The sequence below is a fragment of the Cuculus canorus genome, chromosome 4 (assembly GCF_017976375.1).
Source record: "Cuculus canorus isolate bCucCan1 chromosome 4, bCucCan1.pri, whole genome shotgun sequence".
NCBI classification, from domain to species: domain Eukaryota; kingdom Metazoa; phylum Chordata; class Aves; order Cuculiformes; family Cuculidae; genus Cuculus; species Cuculus canorus.
In genome coordinates this window covers 41,704,519-41,726,389 of record NC_071404.1, presented here as the reverse complement: position 1 = coordinate 41,726,389, position 21,871 = coordinate 41,704,519, and the positions used below count along the sequence as shown (strand labels likewise).

The following is a 21,871-nucleotide window of genomic DNA, read 5'->3' as shown; positions in this document are numbered from 1 at the left end:
AGGCAAAACCACAAGAAAAACATTTTCCAAAACGACAGTCTGAATCTTTTCAGGCTTGTGAAGAACTAGACTCCTCTTATAATGCAGGGACATATATGACTATGTCTGGTCTCTATGTAGAGTAATCCTAAATATCTTCACTCATAGGAAAATGCATACATTTATTCCAGGAAAAGTACCATTGGTTTCATCTAAGAGTATAACTCTGTTATCTCAGGAAATACAAAGCACTGAATCTTGTAATTCTTCACTGCATTTTCTAGCAATTCCTGACAAAAAGTCAGTTCTTTACTCCAGCGCAGAGTATGCAGATTTGCATTGACAACAACACATATTCCTTTCCATTTCTGCTAAAATAAGAAGCTATGAAACAGAACAATATTCACACCAAAAATATCATAAGTGTCAAAATCCCACTGTGGAGCCATTTATCCCTTAGAGCTATCTACTTCAGCATGAAACAGACATCTACCTATGAGTTTTTATCTGACTCACATTTACTAAAATATCTTCATAACTAGGAAGGCTAGAAGCTTTTTTTCCCCCTATAATTGAAGTAAAAATGTAGATTGTACAGCACAATACAATTGTCATTAAAAAACAGGTGATGGCTTCCGCTATGATGAGGAGACTCTGGAAATAATATGTTTATTTAAAGCTGGCCAGAAATAATTTCTTTATTAGAAGATACAGTGTACCAGCCAGCTTCCAAGGAAATCAGATACAATCAGCTTCTAAAGATGCAGGTCTGACCTTAGCTTTATTAACTTAATAATATTCAGCCTTATTTAGCTCCTAATATTCAGAAAAGCGTGCTTGCTATAGGTTATTTGCCTATATGCCTATTTTTACATTTGTCTATATATTTGCCTAAAATATAAGATGACATATTTTCAACACACAGAAAATTATCATTGTCCCCAAAATACTACAAAAATATAAAATGTTTTGTAGCATCTACTATTTTCATAAGAACTTGCATAGTGAATTAAAAATAATTTGCGCTCTGTTGAAAAATTACGGCACAGAATTAGGATCACTGGTGACTTTTATAGATGGATATGTATTTGTCATTTTCACATTCTAAGGAAGCTGTTAATATTAAAAAAAAGATTCAATTATTACTAATGGATGCATTTATTTATAAATCAAATTTGGAAGAGCAATTGGCAAAGCTTCCCATCCTCTCTTCTGCAAGCTAATTTAGAGCTAGCGCTCCCAGAAACAGACATTAGCCAGAACTATTTATTGGGACTATAATAGGAAATCAAGATTAGCAAGACATAACATAGGAATCCTCTTAACAGAAGCTCTGTGGCAGAAACCACAGCAAAAGACCATTATTTCACAATCTGCTTAGTGCATTCTGACATGTTCCTAATTTTCCATTCCCAGTAAAATGAAAGGGAAATAAAGGTTAAGGACAAAATTTTCATATTTAAATTCTATTTCCCTCCATCGATGTGATTAATTTCTGATGCGCAAAATAAGAACCAGCTAGACTTCTTTCTTTACTACACTTACCAAAATTTAAGCTATGTTTTGAGTAGCCCAAGAGTGATATAATTCCACCAGTTTAAAGGGCAGGTCTGACTTCTCTGCCTACGAAGTTAGCACATTTGACAATGGGGGGTAGGTGGGGGGGGAAGAAAAATCTAAATTAACTCTAAGTTTTAACCAATATATTAATAATCAGCTCTAATGCCTAAGTTACAGCCCTAGGTAGACAGACACCAAAAAGAGAATGACTCAAATTGGCTGCTTTGATAAACTGCACACTTCCTAAATATACCTAAAGACCATCAGTGTGTTTACTCCTTACTACGCAAGATGGTAATTTCTTACTTCCTAAAGTAGAATTTCTCACAGAGAAATGTGTTGGGTCTAGAGAGTTGAGCAGAATCCTAGCATCACAATTTTCAGAAATAGTAGGGATGAGAGCAAGGCAGGGTACTTAAACACTCGGTTGATATTGTCAGCTAACATGGAATCCAGATAAATGTTTAATTATAGTTAACAGCAATAGCGGTTATTTTTTGCCTAATTTGCACGGTCATCGGCACTCAAAATTTGCATCCACGCATAGGGGCTCTCCTCAGCCACAGATGGTTTGAATACACACTGCTGTGGATTCATAGTAAGTCATCCCTGTCTCGCTATGCAATACACCTACTGAGAATAAACACCTATAAACAAGAAAATGAATTATTGTGCAGTTAACAGCCTGAGATTTATGAATTAAAAAAGAGAATAAACAAGAAATAGCCTACCTCACTAATTAGATGGGAATGTTCTGAAAAAGAAGAATTAGAAAATTTTTTTCTTCTCCTAGGGGCTGAATTTGCCATTGAAGATTCACTATACAACAGAAGAGGCAGAGTGGGAGCTACACAGCTGGACGTTCACTATAGGAATCTTTTTGCATATTTGTTCCACCTGGCCACATGAATCTACAACTTCAGTAACAAGGATATAGATTTTTTTTTTTTTCCTGTAAGTGGCTAAAGCAAGTAACTTGGTGTTTAGATTCAAACCCCTGAACGTTATGGGCTCTCTAGAAGTCCGATTTCTAGCTTGAGAGTACATGCTCCAATGTGCATGGAGGTTGCTTTCACTCAAGAAATACCTACTCTTATGATTGCTCAGAAGTCTCCATACTGATGTATCGCGGAGAGTTGTGTAAAGCCTCTTATAGGGCTTCTGTCCAAATGTGTCACTGTTACCAGCATTTTATATTACTAGGCTGTGGTAGGTCAATACTGAGTGTCAAGTTGCCCTGCAATGGTTACAATTATGTTAGATAAAATTCTGAGAAGCAAAAAAAAAAATCTAATAATAAGTTTCCTGCACTTGGGGCACAACAACCCTATGCAGCGCTACAGACTGGGGGAAGAATGGCTGGAGAGCTGCACAGAAGAGAAGGACCTGGGGGTGCTGGTTGACAGCCGACTGAACATGAGCCAGCAGTGTGCCCAGGTGGCCAAGAAGGCCAACGGCATCTTGGCTTGTATCAGAAATGGGGTCACCAGCAGGTCCAGGGAGGTTATTCTCCCTCTGTACTCAGCACTGGTGAGACCGCACCTTGAATACTGTGTTCAGTTCTGGACCCCTCACCACAAGAAGGATGTTGAGGCTCTGGAGCGTGTCCAGAGAAGAGCAACAAAGCTGGTGAGGGGGCTGGAGAACAAGTCTTATGAGGAGCGGCTGAGAGAGCTGGGGTTGTTTAGCCTGGAGAAGAGGAGGCTGAGGGGAGACCTTATTACTCTCTACAACTACCTGAAAGGAGGTTGTGGAGAGGAGGGAGCTGGCCTCTTCTCCCAAGTGACAGGGGACAGGACTAGAGGGAATGGCCTGAAGCTCCGTCAGGGGAGGTTCAGGTTGGATATCAGAAAAAAATTCTTCACAGTAAGAGTCATTGGCTACTGGAACAGGCTGCCCAGGGAGGTGGTCGAGTCGCCTTCCCTGGAGGTGTTTAAGGAACGGGTGGATGAAGTGCTTAGGGACATGGTTTATGGAGTGTTAGGAATGGTTGGACTCGATGATCCAATGGGTCCTTTCCAACCTTGTGATTCTGTGATTCTGTGAAGTTAGAACCATCTGACACATAAAATAATGTACTGCTGTATTTCCCTTTCGCTCATCGCTGCAATTAAAGTTTCAAAAAAAACCCATACATAAAAATACATTTATACTGATTCTTACTATGGTACCTGCTATTCTCAGAACTGTTTGTGTAAGTTAAAATAATTGCTCGAAAAGATTAAGTAAAAGCTGGCAGTCTCTATTCTTCCTCTGGAACAAACACATTAAAGCTTGATTCTCTTCTTCACAGTTTCAAATTACTTTGCTTATTCTTTCTCCACACGCTTTAATACAACCATCTTCACTGAACCACACATTTATTTAGTCACTTGTGCAAGAAATCTAAGCTAATGCTAGCTCAAAGAAGAGTAGGTATACGTGTCCTGGAGAAGGGAAATTGCAGAAGACGTGTTCCACCAACAGTTTCTTTTCTATTTTCTGTTGTATTCTATTGTATTCTCTACAGCAGTTCAGCATTTCTGTGAATGCAAAGAAGCAGTTCCCCATACCCTTTGCTCTGCATGTTGCCAGCTTTAAGGTCTGGTGCTCTTCTTCTAGCCAGGCACTGTAGCCCTGTGCCACATGGCTGCTTTTCTGACATAACTGTTTCTGGTTCTGAATAGCTATCTGAATCCATGATTTAGCTAGGTTAAAAAAACAAACGAAAAATAAACATTTTGAAACATATTACGACAATTCAAGATTTGGTGAATCTGCAGTCCTAACATCAGGGCATAGCCGGGGAGACCAGGAATGAGGAGTTAAACTATTACCAAAGACAAGCAAAATCTCATATTACAGGCTGGATTTAGCCTCACTAAATATCTTTTATATAGCTTTTCTTAAAATAGCTGTAAGAATTTAGAATCCATTCAATGATTCTACATAAATAAGTACTGGAACAATATGAGATACACAACTAGAAAAGTAGATGTGTGCTACCCAGTGAATCTGAGTTAGGAACCAAGACTGCAAACCGTAGAGGAGTTTGGCACTTCAGTGGCGTTACTACAGTAGAAAAATTTACGAAAGAGAAACAACTAAGAACCACTGAAGTACAACATCAGATAATGAACAAAAAGCATCATTAAAGCATTCCTCAGGTATGTACAAGAGATCTTTTCAGGCAAGGGCTGGCTGAAAGTCATAAAAAGCAGTGAGAATCTGCTTAATATAGGATTTGATGTTTTCCTGGTGAGCAGGATTCCTAAAAATACCTAAATACCTGAAGCTGGAAACTGTTCACCAGATTAAAATATTGACTCATATAAAGAATTGGTGTCTTTGTAGGAGGACACTGAATTTCAAAATGAACTGAAAAGCAGTTAAAAGTATTTCATGCTTATTTACTATTAAAACTAAACTATATTTAAAGTGATATGTGATACAGTTCGATTGCAAAGTACTGCAGTTGATCTCTAAAGTGATGGATATATATTTCTAGTTTAAAAACATCAATAGTTTTTCTATAAAAACTGGATCATGAGTGCACATATCAAATGTAGCAAAGTTAAATCGACACAACTGTTATTTACTGTATTCAGCTAATGTATCTTCATTAAACTCCCTAATGACTTCTCAGGGCTTGCAAATGAGTGAATCAAATGATTTTATTGAATGTGACTCAAAATTGTTTCAGTTCATAGTACAGAAAAGTATTCACAAATTAGAGAGATATGTTTGCATATGTTGGCATATCCTAATTTACCCAAATTATTACAGAACTAGGTAGATGAAACACAGAGCTAAAAGGCAAACTAAAATATAAGTATCATAAATGCTCATGCTGTAAAATCATATCTTCAATATTTCTGCTGTAAACAGACATCTAATATAACCTGATACCATAAGCACCAAAATAATTCAGTGGAATGGTCTACAAGAAATGCTATAAATACACCTACAAATCAACTGTACCTCCAGGGTGTTTGTCCTCCATGGAGATGTGATTTCATATTTCTTCTATTACATGAAAATACTCCACTGTTCCTCCAACATATTTCCATTGAGCAAAGGAATACATCCTTTCCCCCTTAAAAAATTATGCTATGTTCTTTACATATGTAATATTATTCAATAGCCACACCCTCCAAGCTCTGCTACCATCCGTAGTCTAAAAATAAAATGTACCAAAAATGCCTTTAATATTTTTATCTGATGTAAAAGTGGTATACAAAGAAAACATTGTAGTAAGTATTGGTTGGGTTTTGGTTGGTTTTTTTGGCTTTTTTTTTTTAACTTCAGAACACATAGATAAAACACACATTAAAGCTACTAAAATATTCAATTTGGAATAGTCCAAAATGTAAAACGTCCTAATTGCTTGTTTTCAAAACCACTGAAAGAAAAAAATCTGTCCTTTGGCAGTAACTAAATATGATTGATGGAACATTCAGGTTTATTCCAACAATAATTCCTGCTCCACATGATTGTTTATTAAGAATTTACACTGTGATATTTAAAGAAATGCATTAAAAATTATGTATCTATATATATGTAAAATATACTGTCAAAACATTGATTTAAATACATGTTTTTCTGTCTTTCATACACATAAGAAAAAATTCAATGCTACCAAGTACTCTTTGGACAGATGGTAGATGTTGCTTTAAGGGATGGCACTGATGAATTGCAATGCAAGTCATAATATTTTTACATCTTTTAAAATAACTTAGATTTTGTGGTCCAGGAGTAAATATCACTATTCATTTCCATAGTAAAAGCTAACCTTCTGGAATGCTTGAACATATACCTCAAAATAACCACTCTTATTAATACCAACAGAATCACACAGATGCGTCTACCTGAGCAATACTTAATCATATTAACATAAGAAAGCCTTTCAAAATACAGTGACTTATAGAAGAGTATATCATATGCACAACTATTTATTTCTTTGATCACAGACTTTTTAACTAGTACAACAAAACATTAGGCATTAAGATTTGGGTTCAGACTAAGGATGCGTTTTGAAAAAAATATAAAGGTATATTATCCATTTACAGAAAAGATACAAAAATCATAGAAAGGGCTATATTAGTCATATAAATCTTGTAGAGTGTAGAACTCAAAGATACACCTAAAAGGCAAGCACTGATTCCTCCAAAATACTACCCGCAAATGAATGAGTGTTGGCTAAACTAATTTGAAAAATGTTCCCATATATTGCTGATTTTGAGCAGAATACGGATACACAAAATAATAATTGAAAATGATGATAATTCATTTGTCTGCTTACTAGTGATATTGGCAAGGAGTTACATGTGTACCAGGTATCTACACCACCATGTAAAAGACAAAGAGATGTAATGGAGATAGAGCATTTTTTTTTAAATTACAACAATTCAAAAACTAAGTATTCCACCTTCACCTCTATTACATGTAGTCAGCTGGGGTTTAAGCAGTTTAAAGGTATTCATATATTGTTTACATACAAATTTTAAAACTTCCAAGTACCTGTTTGTAATTTCATCATGTAAAGTTATTATAATTTAAATCAGCGAAGAAAGGAGTTATTTCTGTAAAAGCGCTAGTAATTCCTATAATTCACTGTTTTCATAGGAAATAGAAAAAAAATATATATATCCTGTCTAGTAGACATGGACGTTAGATCTTTCAATGCAAAAAGATTTCTCGCTTAATCCATATTTTCCCAGATTTATAGGTTTGTTTCTGAAAAGCCAACTATTGATAAAACAAATAAAAAAGAAAACACTGACAGAGATAGATTAAGGGTATTATTTATTCCTGTCCTCAGAAAACTTATCTGTCTTTATCTTCAGCAGGATTATCACAAACTATACTACAACATACATGGGAATTTGCCACTGCTTCCATTGGAACACCACCTTTAGTGAGAAATTTTAGACTCTTACTGTCAGTTTATCTCTGCATTTTAAAAGTTTCTCCTTCACTTAAAAGCTTCATGTTTTGGAAGAATGTATTTTATGGAATGTTCTTACTTGCAAGTGTAGTGGCTGCACAAATCAGAATGGCAATAACAAGACTCAAGGGAAACCCTTGTAAAGATTCTCTAACACTCATTGCTTCACTTGCAATAAGCACCAACAGATCATAGGACTCCACTATCCTGTGACATTTGTGATGTCCCCATACATTGTTTTGAATAGTTCACTTTGGCTACTGAGGTGATAATTAAACTTATTTGTTTTAAACTCAGTTAAGTGGCACACAACTGGGGGAAGGCACTGTTGCAGCACATTTATACATTTATGCCACAGTCCTTGAATGACACTTAGAGAAACTATCAGAATATATACCTAAAACTTTTTTATAGTCTACCAAATCTCACTTTTCCTTATCTGACTAAATAATATGAGGGAAAAAATGTGGTGAGATTGTCACTGCTGTATGTCTTTCATTGGCAAACACAGGAAATCATAAAAGACTGATTTTTTCAGTAAATAATGAACATTACATTCACTTCTAAGGAAATGACATTTGCAATGTTGTCATGTTTTAAAGTATGAATGATTTTTCTCACAAACTGTCACCCAAGATGATGGGTGACAGTTTGTCCCAACTGATGAGAACAACCTGAATATATGAATAAGCACATGGTACTTCCATAGTTGGTTTTTCTTCTCAGAAATATTTCACCATGTTTCAAAAACTCATTTCCCACTATACTCAGAAGTAAGAGGAAGCCAATTCTGCCAATACGGAGACCAAGATATTGACTGGAAACCTTTTTCTATCTTTTAGTGCACCTCCAAGATCTAGTCAGTATTGTTATTTACAAACTCCAAAAATTAACAGCATGAAAGTCTCTGATAAACAAAGAATATCTGTATATCAATCAGACTCTAGAAAAATGTATAATTCTTGAGAAACTGTAAATACGTTGACAATTCAATATCGATGCTAAATTCAATACAAAGACAGTTACTGCAAGAAAAATGATGAGCAGTGCACACGTAGGTGAAAATACACAGTAATCTTTAAGTGATTTACAAATCAAGACAGTGGGAATATTTTTTTTAATAATACAACTGAATTGTACCTTTTATTATTATAGTATTCCCCCAAAAGCATTCATTATTTTTCAGTTATAAATTACACAGCAAAGCATACATAAAACTACTCACCAAATGCATTTCACTCTACAATGTGAATTTTCAGTTAACAAGGGTGTGAAAATAGAAAGTTTAATTCTGCAGGCATGTTTTCAAAATATTCACTCTGCAATACACCATGCAATTTGCAAACAAGTTAGGACAGATAACCTTAGCATGTTTTCTTAGTTGGGATGTTTGTAAATTCAGAAAAGTATTCTACAAACAGTACCATGAGGAATCCCATAGAACTCAGGGTAACAGAACAAGCCAGAGTATGTGAAAGTATAAAAAGTGGTAAAAACACTATTTCAGTATGTGTTCTGAAAAAATAACAGTCAATTGAAAAAAAAAAATCAAAACATATCAACTATGTGATAATAAAAAGATGCAAAATTTAAAGTAAATTCCATTAAATGTTTTCTGATGAAAGGTTTTTCCACCTGTAAGTCATTAATTAAAATATAACCTATTCAATTTCTCATACTAAAGGCATATTTGCAGACCACGACCCTCTATCAAAAGCCAAAGAAGAAAAGGAATAGACTAAAAGTACTTTGTAGTGAAGTGATAAACCTGCTTCTTAGATGAGGTACTTCACCAGAAGAAAGGAATCATTTTCTCTGATGAGCCAGAAGACTAAAGTCAAGTACTTTGTCCTAATGTATTAGCATATAATCAGGAGAGACATACAGTCTGTGAAATTGTCAGGTTCCAAAATATTCAGGATGTCATGGATATAAATTAACATATACAAATTTTCAGCAAATCAAAAGAAAATCACTACAATTCAGAATAGCGATAACATAAATATGACTTTTTTTTCCATTCTCTCTACTCCTCTCACCTACAAACTGGCAAAACAAGCCAAGTACATTCATTTAGAAAATTAAGGCATTTCCTTTCACACGCTTACTACAGCAAACCTGAATCAAAGTGGAAAAGGCATAGAACATGGTGGGAAGTCCATCTACAAGAGATGTGTTTGTAATCACAGATTCATAGAATCTTTTAGGTTGGAAGTGACCTTAAAGGCAGTCTATTCTAACCCCTGTGCCATGGCCAGGAACACCTCCCACGCTAGACCAGACTGCTCAAGACCCCATCCAGCTGGGCCTTGAACACTTCAAGGGAGAGGGTGTCCACAACTTCCCTGGGCAACCTGTTCTATTCCACTGTCTCACCACCCTCATCATTAAGAATTTATTCCTAATGTCTAATCTAAATCTTCCCCCTCTTAATGTAAAGCTATTCACCCTTGTCCTATCACTCCATGCCCTTGTAAAAAGTCCCCCCTCAGCTTTCTTGTAGCCCCTTCAGGTACCGGAAGGCCGCTAAGAAGGTTTCCCCAGAGTCTTCTCCAGGCTGAACTACTCCAACTTTCTCGGCCTGTACTCATAGCAGAGGTGCTCCAGCCCTCTGATCATCTTCACGGTCCTCCTCTGAACCCATTCCAATAGTTCCACACCTTTCTTATGTTGGGGATTCCACAACTGGACACAGTACTCCAGGTGGGATCTCATGAGAACAGAGCAAATAATAAAACATAACTCATTATAAATCTCCCTTGAAAGGCAGTATCCATCATCAGGGAGAAAGTTCTTTTAATTGATAAACTTTATTTTTGCACCAGTCTCTCATGTACAAGCCCCTACACTGTTTCACCACTGCATATGGGTAACGTAGTATAAGAAGACAGAAAGTCTCTGAAGTGCTTCTTGTAACAATTAAAAAACATTGTATCGAGAATCTCAGTAGGTTCACAGCAGTATCCACTCACTATGAAACAACATACATGAAGTGGATTATATTGACAGGACATATTAAGTTCCAGTACCTGGGGAGGGAATGCTTAATGTGAAAATTTGCTGCGTTTGCTCAAATTATTCTAAGGCTGAAATTGTTGTTCTCTAGAATTCTCACAGATCCATCTGTGTTTTGCCTCAAGACAGATCACTTGAACATGACAGAGGTTTCCAGAACTATTTTTCTAGATCTTCTTTTATCAGACAGATAAAAAGAGACTTCCAACATTTTAATGATATTTTTTTTTTAACTGAAAAATAAAAATATCAGACTGTGTGCCTATTTTTCTTCAGATGTCTGACCAGAAATGCAACAGTGTTTAGCTTAAATATTATAAATAAAACAAAACATAAGCCATGAACTTGTTTATATGAGGGAAATTTTAAGCTACTTTAGACATTCCTAATGCTCCCACCTCTGTCTCTAATCACTAAATTTTGCAAAAATCACTGATGTAAAATTATGAATAGGCTGAAAATCTGGCCATCTATAAATCTGTCATTTGAAGAGGGAGAAAATGACACGAATTCACAGAACTCTGTAGGTATTCTAGAACAGGAGCACAATTATAAATACTTAAATTTTATCCCATACAAGTAACTAGAAGCAGAATCTTACCTTGATCAAATGGTTTACCCGGGCTCCATGTACGAAAATAGTCATCCTGGAGAGGGAGAAACAACCTACATTTAGTAAAATGTATACATGAAAACTCACAGAATCATGAAAGACAGAAGATGTATACCAACCTCTACTTCCTAGAAAAGGCAAGCAGTAAAAAACAAATGAGAAACAGATTACAGTCATCATAATGGGATAAATTACTCATACAGAATGAAACAGTGTAATTCAAAAGCCATTTGCACACATTAAGGAAAAGTGCTAGTCACACAATGTTTTTTACTAGCATTTAAAATAGGAAAGGTGTTTGCCACAGTACTTGTATAGGTAATGTTTCTAACATTGTTCTTAAGACAGTAGTTTTCCCATACTTTTATGATTTTTCAAAACCAAAGCTCCAAAGCTATCATCAGTAAAATACTGAATGATATATGAATTTCAGACAAAAGAAAAAATTTTGCTATGTAGTTTTCAACTTCATCGGTTAAATATATCATTAAATAAGTCTAATTAGCTCTATTTTCTACAAATTATCTTCCTAATTATGTCATCAGCTGTATTAGGCTACAATTTCAAGAAGGAAAAACTTGAATTAAACAAATTACTTTCAAAATATTAAGAAACTTGATAATAATTACAAATTCATAGCAGAGATGTAGATAAGCTGATCTGCACACCTCAGGTAATAGCTAGAGCAGAAATAAATACTTGAATTATTTATCATTATGCCTTAATCTAACTTCCTGTTCTCTAGAACAAAACATTAGAAAGACGGTACCCAAACATTTTAATGCCTGCATAAATTAAGCTTCACAAACTGCAGTGGATGTATCATCCCATCCAGCAGTTCCATCCCACTTAGTAGAAGATCATCAAGACTGCTGTAAAAAACTGCAACTTATAAAAAACTGAACTACTGGGAAAACGTGAGTCTTGCACAGTTGTTAAATCCACATAATCACAACTTAAAAAATCAAGTATCAAGTACATCTTTACAGGAACAAATCACTTTTTTGGATTTTAATAGTTCAACGGTTTTACCACAAAGGGGGGGGGAAGAAGGGAGAAAGTGTTTGTGACCTAAACTGTGCTTCACTGATACTTTATTAGTAAAAATGTTGTTATGGGAATGTGTGCTTTGAAAGAGAAAGAAAGAAATTAGCAGATTCTGGAAGCACAGAAGAGAATAATAGTTCTATATCAACAGTTATGCACTCCACTACTTCGACGCTACACAGATTAAAAATCTATGAAGCAGTGTATATTATTTGCCTTTTTAATTACTATTTTTTTGAAAGTAAATAAATAGAGACAGACAGATCAAATGTTCAGTTTGTTTCATTTTGTTTTTTAAATCATGCAAGATATAAGCAGAAATGACAATTATGATTGAGGTTTCCAATCACATCCCTTCTAACAGTAACTATGGAGATGTTATTCCTAGAGTGGTGTTCTGAACAGTTTTGAGCCATCTTTAATGCAATGTTGTTCCATGAATCACACTACATTGGCAAAACTTCCAGTTCTTAAAAAAACCAAAGTGACAGAGTCTCTTTCCACTTCCACTAAATCAATAACGCTCATCTACAGTGAGCCTATTCAGACAATGTGTTTATTATTAAAATGGTGAAAAGTTAGAATAACTAGAACTTAAGGCTACTGGAACAAAAGAGCAGTCATCCTGACTGAGACCAAAATCCCTCCTAAGGCAAAGCACCCTGCATTACATTTAAAGAAGGACATAGAAGTGAGGCTTGTATAAATAACACATTCTCAAGTTGGCCTCAAAGCAACCAGATGATAAATCCACCCTTGTCCATGCCTATACTGCAGACAACTTCACAGATCCCAAATACAACACCCCTCCAGCATTTCTAGAAGTAAGAGACTTCACTGGCTTACTTCTGTCTACAAAGCCACTTCATACCTCTTTTGCTACTGTTTTGATTGATATCTCCTCTGCAATATTTTCTGTAGATACTGCCATATATTGTTGACATCACTTGAATTACCAAACAACAGAAATCTAAAGAAATTAATGAGACATGGTAGATATGATGAGTCTGACACAGAGAACAGCAGGTGCCCTAGAGCAACACGGGCAGTTTCCTCACAAATATTTTCAGATCAAGGTCGACTTCTAAAAAAAACAGATGAAGCAAATTCAGCCCTTGTTTCACGTTCACATTTTCTCTCTAAAATGACCTATGCATTAAAAGCCTATTTATTAAAATCAAAGTGGATTTATGCCAGAGAATCCACAGCAATTGAAGCAGTTTTGGGAATTATAATTATCTTTATATTCTACCCAAATTCACTGCTACAGCATAGGTTGTATGGAAGGGATATTATTAATTGTGTGATTCACAAACTAGCAATTTAGGGAAAGGTCTAATAGGCAACAGTTCAATGTGATGTACTGCTTCATATATAATGCCTTTTCAAGAAACAATCCTTTGAACAGTTACCAAAGCAGGAAAGATATAAGATTTCCTGAACTTTATCCAATGCAAAATTGAATTCTGCCCATGTAGAATTCCACTGAAAATTTATATAACTTATGATAAAAACTTATGATAAATTTATATAACTTATGCAAAAAATACATTTTACTGCTGGCCTCTCTACTCCTACGTAGGGGGTTCTTTGATTTTATCAAAGAGCTACATACTCCAACTTGTAGGTGGACATGAAATCACACTTTGCCAATTTCAGAAACAAAAGTCTTTCACGCTGCACATGCTCCCTAATATAACTCAAAAACTACAGTATTAAATTTAGATTATTTTTCCTTGCTGCCATTTGCTATGAGATTATTTTGCTGCTTTTAATTTCAAGGCGTTCTTTATGTGTTTTCTATTCTGTTTCTTATATCTGCATCTCAAGTACATATATTTGCCTCTCATCTGATCTGAAATCTCGTCACTTCTTTTAGGCTAGGTCTTTGCTATCTGGTTGCTATGCTATTTTCAGATTCCACTTAAACAAGCCAAGTGAATTGAGCCAATCATCCTACACCACAGCCCTCCACTTACCTCAAGCTCACTTCTGCAGCAGACTTGAGGTCACCAAGTATCCCTTTCACATCTTTGCACCTCCCCAATAGCAGAGGGTTTGATTCATATGCACCAAACCTTCCCAATTACTCCACAATATGTATTTATGTTCTAAGTCTCATTGAAATAGCTGTGGCAGGGTTGTCATCCGATACCTCTGTCCACTGTTGGAAAACGAAAGTTAGCACCAACAGTGTGTGGAATTTTTTTTTCTGCTTTTTTTCTGCTCTCCAGGACTTTCGCGCCCATGTCACAAAGATTGCCATTACCCTCTAGAACCTTAAATTGTTGGCCACAGGGAGAAGTATTATAGCAATAAAAGGATGAGACAACATCAAACTTTCCAATGGGAAATCTATCACTCCTAAACACTGCAGTTTCCCCAAATGAATGAGGTCCACAGGCAGCATACGGAGACTAAGACACTCCAACCACATCTAAGGAGAGCGCTACCCCAAAACATAAACCATGACTGGGGAAATATAAGTTGCACCATGAAAATTCATTATGTTTGTGGACTGGGAAATTCTTCAACCTGAAATCTGAGACAGTCTGGAATCCTCATCCAGGACACAAACATGTTCTTGAGCAGCATGTGGATGCCCGCCTGCCTATCAGACCTTGCTTTTCAATTCTGCTGACCTTCACAGACGTCTCTGATCTATCATACAACATCTCTACAACTCTGTATACAATTACCAGGAGTAGTTAGTGCACAAAGCAACTGAAGCACATCGAAGCAGTGGCACTTCAATCCAGTACTTCTGGGAATCAGGTAATCTTAAAGATCATTCTAGTAAGTCAAAGAATCAACATAAGAAAACAAACTCCAAAATAATGAACCACCACAGAGGTAATATCAGCACTGCTCCTCAGGTAGTGAAGGACCTAAATACCTGTAGGCAAGCTAGAGCCTTGCTGCAAAACTCCTTTTCTTCTTGTTAGGCACCTAGTCTCCTTGACTGAGATTACAGAGTGACAAGTGAAAGCATGTTAAGTTTGTCATTCAGTGCCAGTCTCCAGGACAGCTGATGTCAGCTTCCTCTGCTGCTCCGCTGCTGAGGCTCCTGGGACGCGCCACCCCTGAGGCCTGTATGCACGAGGCTGGCAAAGCATAATTAGAATCAATAGCTGCTTCCAGCAACTCTGGCACTCAGCTCCAAAGACTCAATGTTTATCCTGCTCCCTTTTCTTTGCTTCACGCTTCTAGGACCATTGATGAGGTTGGGCTAAGAGCCACCACTTTTCAGCCCTCTCTCTCTGTTACACAGATCTCATTCAGTAAGATTTCTGTGGAGGCTGTATATGTGGTAACAGCAGCATTTCTAACAGCGTGTTTGAATAGCACAGCACCAAAATCATTTGCCAAGAAATACCAAATGCTTACTAAAGCTTATATTCAGAAATACTGGAAAACATTTTGAAAAGGAAGGCATTAATATCAAAACACAAACACTATAAGGTTCAAAATCCCAATAAAATCTAAAATACTGATTCTTTCACAGTGCATCTCATATTTGTTATCATTAATAAAAAAAAAAAAAAAGAACCATCTTTTTGTGGGGATTCCTAGAGCAAGCTCAAATATGTCGATGGAGTAAGAGCAGCCTTGGGAGGACACAGTTATGTTTGTTGGAACAAAACTGTGGGATGAGGAGGCAAGAATTCAGTGCACACAGTGCGTAAAGCATCGTGACAGTGCATAAAGCACTGTGACACTGCTTAGATAAGTGTTTTAAATATATAACCGCTAGCTTTTAGAATGAGAAAGTTATCACTTATTGTGAAACTTACCTTGCCTATATTGATAGTAGTAGGAAAGTACTGAAAAGTTATGTTAACTTAACAGTAAATATGTGCATGATCAGCGCATGATCTGTTAGTTGATTGGTTTACAGTTATACGCTAACAATTGTAATTGGACATTGAGTTCCTATATGGTTTGTATCAAGAATATAAAAGGAGTTGGGCTGAGAATAAAGTTGTCTTATTCTGCATTCCAGAATGAGTCCGTGCTTTGTACTGTTTACAACTTGAGTAACAACTTGGATGATAACAAAAAGCATGCCATAAACAACTGAACTAGTGCGAGTAGGCAACATGACAAACAGCAAAGGCTCAGTTCTGAGAGACCTCATTAACTTGAGGGTTAACCCCACAGAAAAATGAGGTTCAAAGTGAATTGGAAAGTTCCAAACCTAGGAAGGAATGTGGTGGTACAGGCTGCAAAACAACTGACTAAGTTGAAAAAAGTCTGGGAGTTACGGTGGACAGCAGGAGAATTTGAGAGCTGGATTTATTTAGTCTGGGAATGAGGCAGCTAATAGATGGTTGCCTGCGGACATTTGAAGAGCAATTACCAGCTCTTGTCAGCAGTGTCACATGATTTAAACAACAGGCAAAGATCACACATTGCAACTGGGGATGTTCAGGCTGGATATGATGGAAAATTTGTTTACTAGGAGTGTAACGCAGTAGTACAATAAGCTGCTCATGGAACTCATGTGCTTGGGAAGATCATGGAACAAACCCTCCTAGAAGGTACGCTAAGGCACATGGAGGACACGGAATTGGGAATTTATTCAAGACAGCCAGCATTACTTCACCAAGGGCAAGTCCTGCCTGATCTGGCCTTCTGTGATGGAGAAACTACACTAGTGGACAAGCAAAGAGCTATGGATGTCATCTATCTGGATTTTTGCTAGGCCTTTGATGTGGTTCCCCACAATATCCTTCTCTCTAAATTGGAGAGACACAGATTTGATGGGTGAACCATTTGGTGGTTTAGGAATTGATTGGATGGGTCATATCCAGAGGGTAGTGGTCAACTACTCAATGTCCCAATGGAGATCAGTGACAAGTGTTGGCCCTCAGGGGTCAATATTGGGACCAGTACTGTTACATCATTATCAATTACAGAGCAAGACCAAGTGCAACCTCAGCAAGTTTGCAGACAACAACAAGATGAATGGTGCAGCTGAAATGCCTGAGAGAGGGGAATTCATCCAGAGGGACCTGGACGAGTTCAAGAAGTGGGCCTGCGTGAACCTCAAGAAGTTCAACAAGGCCAAGTGTAAGGTCCTGCACCTGGGTCAGGGCAACCCCCAGTATCAGAGGCTAGAGGATGAAGGGATTGAGAGCAACCCTGCAGAGGAGGACTTGGGGGTACCGGTGGATGAAAAGCTGGACATGAGCTGACAGTGTGCGCTTACAGTACGAAAAGCCAAATGCATGAAAAGCAGTGTGGCCAGCTGGGCAGCAGAGGTGACTGCATTTTTACCCCCCTCTCCTGACACCCGACCTGGTGTGCTGCATCCAACTCTGGAGCCCTCAGCATGATACAGACATGGATCTGTTGGAGCAGACCCAGAGGAACACCACAAAAATGATCAGAGGGATGGAACAATTCTCCTGAAAAGCTAAGAGCTGGAGTTTTGCAGTTTGGACAAGAAAAGGCTCCAGGGAGAACTTATTACGGCCTGAATACTTAAAGGGCGGTATGAGAAAGATGGGGACAGACTTCTTAGTAGGGCCTGTTGTGACAGGACAAGGGGTAATGGTTTTAAACTAAAAGAGGGTAGATTCAGACTAGACATAAGGAAGAAATTTTTTACGATGAGGATTGGTGAAACACTGGAACAGGTTGACCAGACAGATGGCAAAGCCCCATCCCTGGAAACATTTATGGTCAAGTCAGATGGTGCTCTGAGCCACATGATCTAGTTGAAGATGTCTTTGCTCACTGCATGAGGGTTGGACTAAGTGACCTTTAAAGGTCTCTTCCAACCCAAACCATTCTGTCATACTATGATTTGATCTTGGGCATTTTTAAGATTTGACTAGAAAAAATCCACAGCTAACCTGATTAATCCAGTATTGAAACAGCCCCAACTTTGAGTGGGAGGCTAGATCATAAGTCCCCCAGGGTTACCTTCCAAATAGAGTTTATCTGAATCAATTACTACTTCCAGTATGACAAGAATCTTAGCTCCAAATATTTGAAGAAAAGGAACAATTATTTTCTTTTTCCATCTATGTTTCCTGCTTGGATAGTTGAAATAGCATATGCATATATGATAGCTTCTAATACTTTATTTTTTTTCTCATATCCTAGTAACTGATGACTGTGGACAAAAGGAATAAATAGATCAGGTGAGAAGTTGGGTGCACAGCAAACAAAAAGGGTTTTGGAATATCGTAAGTTATCAGAGGAGTCACAAAGCTTCTGGAAGCCAAGACTTGGGAACACAGACATTAAGTAGAACAGGACTGATAACTAGGCAGGCAAGAAGATAAAGCCCAGAGGCAGGAGCTAGGTGTAACTGACACATAAATCAGGATGAGAATTTCCATCGAACATTTTCTTGTTTGTTTAGTTTTTTGTTAGAAATCTGGTATTTGCCAAAACAGACATTTTCTGAAAACATACTAAGTTTGACAAACTTTGACTGTTGGGCATCAAAGTTCTTTTTAGTGAAAGAAATTCCTTGCTTAACTTGATTGATAATTTCTCCTCATTATTTCAAGGTAACTTTATACAATTGAAACTCCTTATACAGAACACAACATATACCTGGTGTCCCAAATGACAATGCGGATTTTACTATTCGTGCAGAGCCTGCCCTCTGTATTAGTCTTTTCGCTAAACCACCAAGAGCTACATGTAATTCTCATTTTGGCTATTAAAAAATACTGAACCAAAAAGAAGCTGTTGAATATATTTCTTGTCAATGAGAATGCCAATTTTCTAGCTAAAAATCCATTTTGAAAGAAAAACATTTTATAAATGTCAAAAAATACATGGAAATCTTGTTTTTAACCAAGCCTGGGCTTTCAAATTACTAAGAACTACAAGCTCATTAAAACTGATAATGTGGCAATACTCCATTCAATACAAATGCCTAGGGTTTTCTTAGCCTGCTTTTTAAAAACAAGAAAAAGTGAATAGGAGACATGGACAATGAGTGTAAAAATGTAAAAGCAGTCAAAAAAGGAAGAAATTAAGGAATATGAAATTGCCAGAGAAGCATTACAGCACAATTACCATTACAAAGTAAATAAGAACAGGTGTGGCAACAGAAAGTGGGATGGAAGGAAAACCACAGGTCTTGCTAAGGACAATGTATTTGCAACATAATAGGAGGAATCAGTTAAAATTATCAGTCTCAGTTTAAGAAGAGTGCTGCGCAGATTTCAAGAAATAAAACAAAGCTTTACTGAAAGAATCAGAACCTATTTTTATATGATCTGCATGGGGTATTTTTTAAGAAACATCCTTCCTAAACAAGCCGACAACTTCTTAAATCAACGAATACCCGAACTTAAAATTTGTGAAGACATAAGCTGCACTTCAGAATCTGTAATTAAACCAGTGACAGAGATTCATTCAATGTTCTTTGAGACTATTAACACTGTAAGGTTATTTTTATATATACTTATTATAATAGTCAAGCTTATGTAGCTTTTCCCAAATGGGGGAAAAAATACTGCAAATGGGACATACACTGAAGACAATAAAAACAGAAAAATCCATATTGTTAAAATAATATGAAACAAATTTACATACATACTTATCAATTTGTTCAGAAATTCAATCACTACACACCTACACACTGGTAGCTGTTATTGTTGTCAAAGTTATTGATAATGTATGCAAACCACTCTTTTATTCAAGATAGAATTCAAGATTTCTCAAGGGTTATGTCCAAAATTTATTAATAAAATGCATCAAGTTCAATGCATTTTTATTCCCTGTTGCTTCTTGTGGCTCCACTGCAAGTAGAGAACTTACAGATATGGTCAGTAACACAGAAGCTTAAAAATATCATACAAATCAGCAAACCTCATGAATATATAATACAATGTTAAACAAATTAAAAAGCTGCATAAAAAGCAGTCACTACAATTGCCTACAAAAAACAGTATGGACACTTTTAACATACACTGCTTTTTTATTACTATCATATATCATCATTTTTATACAATCAAATAAATTAGTAATGCACAAAGAAATGCCATCTCTTCAGACACCTGCCATTAGCATGTTTTATTTATGCTGTCAGGCAAGAATAGGTTTTTAAGATGTGTCAGCCAACATAATTAAATGCTTGTTGAAGTTTCTAGATACAAGTTTAAGAAGGTAGGTTTTTAATTAATCGAAAAGACAAAGGGAAGAAAAGGCAATATGTGCAAACACATTGTGAATTTTAGTGAGGTAACTAAACTCATTTCAATAAGATCATCAAATATCTGACTAAATTTTTGTCACTGGTAGCTGGATTTTAGTGGCTAGCATACCTTTATAATCCTTAAATGATCTCATTCCATTATTGAGAGATGCTACCTTAGGTATCCTACAGGCCCTGACTGTGATATATCTTGCTTAAATGACAATTTTCAGTGTTTTACACCCTCCCCTCATCTTGTTTGGCATCTGTGAAATCTGAGGTGAAACTGTGCAGACCTGTCTGCAGACCACTGCATATCCTTAGATGCTACGGCTGAGATCACAACCTTACTCAAGTGTCAAAATGAGTTAATTACATTTCAATATTCCAGAAGCTGATACATGCATGCAAAGGGTAACTGAATAGCATTAATTTCTCTAGACAAGTACATACTGAGGACATAGCTAAAGCAATTCAGTATTTTAGAAGAACAAACTTGCCGCTATTCCCATCTTTTAAAAAAGACCAATGAAAATTTAAAAGCTCCCTCAAAACTGTTTTGTCAGTATCTGTTCATAAGAAACCACTTGTTTTCCTTGATGGAATCTAATCTGTGTTTCCTGATGGGCTCATGCATGGATTTAATTACATGAAATAAGGCATTCCCAGTGACAAGAATCAGTGCTCTTTGGTCTCATTCCATAAATGAGAAAAAGATACAGCATTCTCCGGTACAAAGCAAAACAAAAAGCCATCAGTTAAACATACTGAACATATTGATAACCACAGAAGAGAATGAAAAAGGCCATGTCCTCAGTTCTAACCTATTATTAAAGCCCAGACTGAATGAAAGCCAAAAAAAGTGACCCAACTGTGCTGAAACTGAATATTTGCAATTGCTAGAGAACAGCATCTTTTTAACAGTACACAAGGTCGATTGTTACAGTCCAAAGAGAATCAGGTTCACAGAAGAACATTTAAAAGACTAACTGAAACGTTTTAGTGTTAAGAAATTAAAATTTGTCTTACAGCTGTAAAATTCAAATCAAGGCCATAGACCATTATATTAGATAGTTCTCAAAGATCAGAAGGCTTTAGCTCTGTGTGTCTGAAAGTAATCCCTTGAAGAGTGTTTTGGGGTTTTTTGCCCACTTTAGCTTGACTGAGGAAAATTGACAGACGAAAGAAAATATGCAGCAGTTGAACAAAGAAATCACAAAAGAATTAATACTTGACAGTAATGAAACTCTTGGTTAAAAAAAAAAAAAAGCTTCCCAGGCAGTAAAGTCTCAGCTTTGCTGTTCTAATTCTAAAAATTACCTTGTATGTTTGTGCTTGTGCCTTTTAAGGTCCTTTCCTCACTAGTGAGTGGGACAAAAATCACTAGAAATGAGTAAGACTTATCTTGGACTGTAAGGTTCAAGAAAGCTTGAACTCTACATATACACATTTATTTTTCCAAAACCTCACCCACTCTATAAATATAGTTACATGTATCTTATTAGCATAGGACTAAATGCCGAATTGTCATTGCACAATTGTTTTCTTTGGGGCAGAAAAGTAA

General features: G+C 36.5%; 1 protein-coding gene across 2 annotated transcripts in view; it reads right to left on the bottom strand.

Moving 5' to 3' along the window:
- SPOCK3 (SPARC (osteonectin), cwcv and kazal like domains proteoglycan 3) overlaps window positions 1–21,871 on the bottom strand; it is a 182,740-nt gene that overhangs the window by 110,016 nt on the left and 50,853 nt on the right. For both annotated transcript variants that reach the window (XM_054066070.1, XM_054066071.1), the window contains exon 3: window positions 11,082–11,127. In XM_054066070.1, the coding sequence (XP_053922045.1) occupies window positions 11,082–11,127 (46 nt within the window). The remainder of the gene's footprint in view (window positions 1–11,081; window positions 11,128–21,871) is intronic.